Raw genomic sequence first — 7,610 nt, forward strand, 5'->3', positions numbered from 1 at the left:
ATTATCAATTTTGAATCTTTGGCCGTTCTATATTCATCTTCTATTTATCCGTCCCAATTTCACTAACCAAACTGAAGTGTGCTTGTAATCAGTAACACTATGGTTCATTAAAAGTTCTTCAAGTCTGGGACAGAGGCAAACCCCTAACCATAAAGACTGTTAAGAACGTCATATTATCGAATCCCTCGTAACATTTTAGCTTTATGATTAAACCCTAACCAAGTGTCAATTGAAAGTTGTTAAAAATCAAGGTTAGTTTTTTTAAAGAACAACAAAATGCAGGTATTTCATCTTGGTGGGCTCAAGTATTATTAAGCGTTTAATGTCCACATAGACAGGCCAATTAGGATAGGTAGTTGTGTTGATGACTCCATTATGAAGTCGGAAGTACGTATGTGTGAAAAGTGGGAAGTGGAATGTATCGAAATCTCTAAAAATGGCGACAATAAAATTAACCTAAAAATTTGACAAAACAACCACCATACATTTCATCATATGGAAACCAGTACTACCAGAAGGGGATAATAGAAGAAGGATGACACTCTGTATCCTCTTAATACTTCAGTTATGCAAATGATTCTTCCCAAGTTTATCCCCTTTTGTTTTCTCTTCTGCTCATCGATGGGCATCGCACTGTGTGGTGAATTCTAAAACTGTTTGGTTCTAACTGCACAGCAATCAACACACAAACCTTGATTGTCTTGAGGTGGAGCAAAAACCCACAAGCGCATCTTGACAAATAGTTAAACGCTAATAGAGTAATGATGAGGGAACTATTTATCGCGTATATTATTCGGTTAAGTAACCATGCTCCAAATGTAAAATGATGTTGGGAAGAATCATATTACAATAACCAGGGATAGATTTAATTTTAGAAGTAGAAATGGAGGACGGTTAATATATACTTCAGTCCGACTCATAGCCCAGTTTAGAGCCCCTCCCTCCAACACGTAACGAAAAGTTTAAATTATCTTATTGGCTCACTTAAAGCACGTTTTGATGACGTTGCTGATGGGGACGGCGAAAATTACGTAGTTTCCTTTTTACCTGTGTCGCTGTGACCCGCCTCTTCTTTCATACCCCGTCCCGTGGAAGGGGGTCCGGGACTTCGACGCGCACCCACATTACTCTGTTCTCCATTCCTACCTCTAAAATTAAATCTATCCGTGCAATTACCAAGCTTTGTGGGTAACTTCTCTCGAAGAGAAGTATTATATACTTCTGGTACTACCTATTTTTGATTAAAAGTCTTTGATCTTAGTGCATGAGAAGGAAATGAAGTTTTGGGAAAAACATCTCGTGCGAAATTGAATTAAGAGTTATTGACACAATTGTGTGGGCACAAAAGTGAAATAATATAACGATGGATTATTTCATTAATAAAATCTCTCGTGTCTCGTGCGCCACGTCAATTAATAAAGCACTATGGAGTAGGACTATATAAGGGAAAATTTTTTCAAACTCTACTCACAAAAGATAAAAATCACATACTGTATAATAAATTCAGGAAAAACCCTGATATAAAATGAAAATTAAAATCTACGTAACCTTTTTGGTTTTGGCAACAATCACGGTTCTTGCTGCTAGTCAACAGCAAGAGGGATTTGATTTTACTAAACAAAATAACGAATGGCAAGAGAAATTTAAAGTAAGTATATTGGAAAGATAGTATTAACATAATAATTAATGTAGTAGTTGAAAATTTATTTAACTTCTGAAAAACCGATTTCCCCGAATTTTTCAGGTTTTTCCCCCATATATATTTCCCTGAGTTTTCCAGATTTTCCCCCATATATATTTCCCTGAGTTTTCCAGATTTTTTCCAGATTTTCCCCCCATATATATTTCCCTGAGTTTTCCAGATTTTCCCCCATATATATTTCCCTGAGTTTTCCAGATTTTCCCCCATATATATTTCCCTGAGTTTTCCAGATTTTTCCCCATACATACTTCTCTGAGTTTTCCAGATTTTTCCCCATATATATTTCCCTGAGTTTTCCAGATTTATCCCCCATATATATTTCCCTGAGTTTTCCAGATTTATCCCCCATATATATTTCCCTGAGTTTTCCAGGTTTATCCCCCATATTTCCCTGAGTTTTCCAGGTTTTCCCCCCATATATATTACCCAGAGTTTTCCAGGTTTAACCCACATATATATTTCCCAGAGTTTTCCAGGTTTTTTCCTCCATATTTATTTCCCAGTTTTCCAGGTTTATCCCCCATACATATTTCGCCAAGTTTTCCCAAATATATTTCCCCGAGTTTTCTCCTATATTTCCCTATAGAAAAATCTTGTCTACTTGCAGGCGCAACAAGACGAAATGCAAGCCAAGTGGAAACAGCAAAGTGAGGGGGGAAAAGGGTTCGATATGGAGAAATTCCAAGCTGAACAGAAAGCTAAACAAGAGGAAATGATGAAACAGTACCAGGATGAAATGGCAAAAAATCAAGGTCAGGGTTTTGACGCCAAGAAATTAGAAGAGCAACAAGCAGAGTGGAAGAAAAAATGGGAAGATGATCAAGCAAAATTTCAATCGCAATATAAGACAACTGGATAAACTTCTATAGCGATGATAACACTGTCAGCATCATATTATCGTGATATTATTTAACTGTATAATAAAAATGTTCCTCACACAAAGACTTAATTTTTTTCGAAATATAATATAAAGGTAAGCCAATAATTCTTTTTTGGTATCGAACCGATTACCGAATACCAAAAATTTTCCTTATTAAATACCGAATGGAATAGTTTATTCCAAATCGAATACCGAATAGTTAGGACTTGGTAAATATTTTACTATCCGATTAATCGCGAATAATTCAGGCTAACATTCGCGAACCCTAACATCGGCGAATAGTTAACATTTAGAAGCACCTATAATTCAAAAAACACCACCTCGTTGGTCGCCGAGTATTTCTTAAAATTTTCCTAGGCTCTTGCTGATAGATTTGATAGAAGGTAAATAAAATTTGGAGGATATTTTTATAAATAGTAAAAGTAAAACTTACCTAAAATGCAACCCCAAAGAGTTTTTTACAGTTTATTCACAGCGGCCATTTTTGGTTACTTCTTACGTTTAATTGAAACGCAGTAAAATTTATAAATTAAATAATAATAAATTGCGTTTCAGGCTGTGACCTCCACTCAAATTACCCAAAACTTCCCACGAACTACCCGTCGTTAAGAAATTACTTTAAAGCTTTCATGGTGAAAATTCTCAGATAATTTTAAATTATATTTTTTTTTACGTTTCAAAGTTCAACGTAGCTACGACCAACGCTTTTTAAAAAATTAGGCATGCAAGTGCATTAAAACAAGCTGCCCCAGCAGAAAGGACACTCGTGCGGGATATGTAGGATAATAAAAAGATGAAACAATAGGGGCTAAAAAAGCGAGCATGAGGTAAAAATTTCTTTACTAGACGCCATACCTCCAGTTTTGACTTCTGAGCGAGACTGACAAATATTAACCTAACAGTAGAACTCGCAGCAGACAGCTTAATTTAAATTGTACGACTACTTCATTTGCCCTTCGATCCACCTCTAAGCTCTAGTTCAAATTATGGTTTCGAAGCAACCATTTTGTCATAAAAATAACACCGTAAGTTTCATACATTTCAAGAACAAAGAGCACTTGCCTCAAGAGTCTATGGGCAATATCTAAAATAGACAAAAATGCATAAATTACTATACGTAGGTTGTAGCTATTATTTACTCCTAACTTTGGAACGTATTCAACGGAAATTCGATCAATATGTATACTAAAGGATTTTAAAACGTTGACAATACGATTACAATAATATCTTAAATAACCACAGGCTTCTAACAATTAGAAACAGATTAACTTACCTGGACTTGAGTTTTTTAAATATATTGTAAAATATTATTAGAACAAGTTGGGAAAACCAAAATATTACCTCTCCGAGTCAAGAGGTCTACTACTAAAAAGTTATTTACCTAGATATGGAATTATTTCTCTTTTTTGAAGTAAAAATTTACGAAATATTGAAGCAGTATTCCAAGCATAGCGAATATACAGTAAAGCAGACGACATTTTACATCCAATAAGGATAAATCTTCGACACATGGAAATCAGTCAATGGCAAAAAGAACAGGAAATGAAGTCTACGCTTCAGCTGTTTACTCTATATTCTGATAGCTACATTCGCACTGGTTTGCAGTGTAAACACTATCGTCTCGTCTCACCTCAACAATATTCTTAGTTTGCCAACATGAGTGTTAACGTTAAATAATACCAAAGCTAAATTGTAGCTAGACGCACTGATACTCAGTGCGCACTATAAAGAGAATAAAAACTCTGTAGCTTAGCCCTACTAATCTAATTGCACCATGATCTTTTCTTCTATTTTAAAATCTTAACCTGATTATTTAAGAGTGTATTTAACTTCCGGCTCACTCTGAATCGTTGATGTCTCTTCATTTCAGACACGAAAATTAAAACCCAAAGTTTACTTCACCTCAGGCCTTAATTATTTACTCTTTATTTCATTAAGCCTATTGCGGGTAATACTAGATATACCCGCCAGAGTCTAGATCTTAGCTTTCTTCATGAAATCACTAAACCAAGGATTATTCTATATACACATGTAGTATAGCTTAAGTAATATATAAACAGCCATTTCAAATAAAAATATTAAAAAAAATCTTTGGAATATCAAAATGAAACAGAGCTTTAAAGCTACAAAAGTACTAAATGCATCATAATTACGAAAAATATTTCCACATATTCACTTTATATTATGGATAAAGGGAATATTATGGTTCTGTAGGATTTCTTTACACATCAAAACAAAACGAACTTCTAACGCAGCGCACTAGTGTAACAACGGACGGACACACACAGACAAAAACATAGACTGCTTTTTAGCTCTTTCCGTATTAATTTTGAATTGAGAAACAAGATTATCTTAAATATTAAAATAAATATAATTAATATTTAATATTTTCTTCGTTAGTTATTCGCCTTATTGAACGTTACAACGTTTTAAAAAAGAACAATTAAACATTCTTGAGAGACTTGACTAATATTGGCGTTTGAAATGAAGCATACGCCGGTTGCTTCGCCTTACTCAAATAGGTAGTATATAAAGGTGTCGAACTACAGCTAAAAGCAAGAACAACCGCAATTGCGAAAACCTTTGGTGGCGATCCCACCTTAGGGAGGCTAGACGTTTCTCGTAACCCTAGCTGATCGCCGCGAATGTCTTAAACCCAACGATGGCGATGGAGTAGAAGCCAGGTGTACAGACTGGTGTCCAAGTGGAATGGACGAAGACCAGAAGATGGTGGTGATTAGAAGCCAGTATGTACAGACTGGTGTCCATGTGGGATGGACGAAGACCAAAAGATGGTGGTGATTAGAAGCCAGTATGTACAGACTGGTGTCCATGTGGGATGGACGAAGACCAAAAAATGGTGGTGATTAGAAGCCAGTAAGTACAGACTGGTCTCCGTGTGGGATGGACAAAGACCAGAAGATGGTGGTGTGAGAACTCAAGTAGAGGAGCCATTTCTGTGACTGTGAAAGCAGTTCGGAAATGGCGAACACGTTTGCTCCGATTTGGAAACTGCGAACGCGGTCACGTGGGTGTAACAACAGACACACACACAGACAGACAGACAGACACACACGTCGAAATTAGAACCTCTCCGTGACATACGTCACTCGGAGAGGTAAAAAATACATTTTCAATTATCGCGCAAAATTATCCGTGATTACAAAACATTTTACATAGGCAACTCGAACAAAGTCTTATTAAATCTTATAAAAAAGAACACAAAATAAGTATTATCAGAAGGGAATAAGAGAGAAGGGACACACTTTATATCTCCGTAATGCTTTACACTCGTAACAAGTCTTACTAACCTCAAATCAACTACCCTTCACTGATTGGCTATCTAACTTCTGTCTTAGCTGTGACGTCACATAAGAAGGTGACGTCGTCGGTTGACGAATAAAAAGTAGTTTTGTTTACAACTTTACATTGAAGGAGATAAAAATGGCCGAATTTCATGTTGATAAACGAAATCAAGCTGTGCAATTAATTTAGATACACGGGAAATTGAGAATTACAAAATCAGATAATTTGAAGGTAATAAATAGATGAAAACTAATTATTCTGAATTCATATTAAAAAATACAAATTAGTTTTAGTAAAATACATACTTGAGGTTATAATTACACAAGAACGAAACATCGACAGTCCTAAGCCTTTGGAGAATGAAAATCTAGCAGACAAATAGGCCGCCTGATACCGCGGAGAACTTAAAGAACTATTTTTGCAGTAAATTGGTTAAAAGCTGTGTACTTGCGCAAAGTTTTCGCGGTTTTCTTGATGTTGGTCGGACTCTCGTTACCAAAGCAGAATCTAATGTCTCCCTTCTCTCTTATTCCCTTCTGATATTATCTAATGAAGTTGAAAAATACGTTTATACTATATATAAATGTAGTAAAGCTGAATTAAAAAGTAAACACCAAATTTGAAATGTTAATATAAAAGATGTTCTTGGAATATTAAGATGAAACAGAGCTTTATAGCTACACAACTACTAAATGAATTGCAACCAAAAGATAGGAGAAGACAAGTTACAAATATTTATTCGCTCTTGATTGCACGTTTGGAAATTTTTTAGCCTGGAGAGATTCAGAGAAGCACCCAAAACAAGATGAAGAGGCGTCTCTATTTTTTATTTTAGTATCGTCATTCAATTTAAAATTAATTCTGAAAACGGCTGTTAGTGAACCAAGAGTCCTGTCCTTGACAAAGCGCACAGTTTCCGTTAATACAATTGAATTCAGAAAGGAGAAATTTAATGGATTCTTACGTAAACAGTTTCGGCAAATTCATTACAAAAGAGGATGAAAGATGGTTTTTGCACAACAAATTTAAAATGTTCATTTTACGATTTTAAAGAAATTTTACATTGTCTAGCAGCCTTCAAATCCATCTATTCATTCTTGTGACTTCTACGTTTATGTGCTATCAAAGAACTCTTCCGCTTACATGCATAATCACACTGATCACATTTAAAGGGTTTTTCCCTACTGTGAATTTGTTGATGTCTGATCACATCAGTCTTCCACGCACTTGCAAAGTCACATTGATCACATACGAAGGGTTTTTCACCATTGTGAATGCGTTGATGTGCGATCAAACTAATCTTCTGCGTGCTTGCATAGTCACACTGATCACATTTGAAGGGTTTTTCACCACTGTGAATACGTTGATGCGCGATCAAATTACCCTTCCACGTACTTGCATAGTCACACTGATCACATACGAAGGGTTTTTCACCTCTGTGAATGCGTTGATGTTGGATCAAATTACACTTCTGCGTGCTTGAAAAGTCACACTGACCACATTTGAAGGGTTTTTCACCAGTGTGAATGCGTTGATGTGCGATCAAACTAATCTTCTGTGTACATTTATAGTCACAACGAGTACATTTGAAGGGTTTTTCGCCGCTATGAATGCGTTGATGTGCGATCAAATTACCCTTCCGCGTGCTTGCAAAGTCACACTGATTACATCTGAAGGGTTTTTCAATACTGTGAACGAGTTGATGTCTGATCAAATTTCTCT

General features: G+C 35.8%; 1 protein-coding gene across 1 annotated transcript; it reads left to right on the forward strand.

Annotated features, from left to right (window-relative positions):
• The first annotated feature begins 1,191 nt into the window (after positions 1-1,191).
• On the forward strand, positions 1,192-2,561 carry LOC149679597 (uncharacterized). Its single transcript, XM_089835738.1, has 2 exons — positions 1,192-1,648; positions 2,310-2,561. Exons 1-2 carry the CDS (start codon positions 1,526-1,528, stop codon positions 2,559-2,561), a joined length of 375 nt encoding a protein of 124 aa, XP_089691864.1. The 5' UTR covers positions 1,192-1,525.
• Positions 2,562-7,610: the final 5,049 nt, after the last annotated feature.

The sequence above is a fragment of the Phalangium opilio genome, unplaced genomic scaffold (assembly GCF_054372755.1).
Source record: "Phalangium opilio isolate 3A_F unplaced genomic scaffold, DU_Popi_V2 ptg000041l_1, whole genome shotgun sequence".
NCBI lineage: Eukaryota > Metazoa > Arthropoda > Arachnida > Opiliones > Phalangiidae > Phalangium > Phalangium opilio.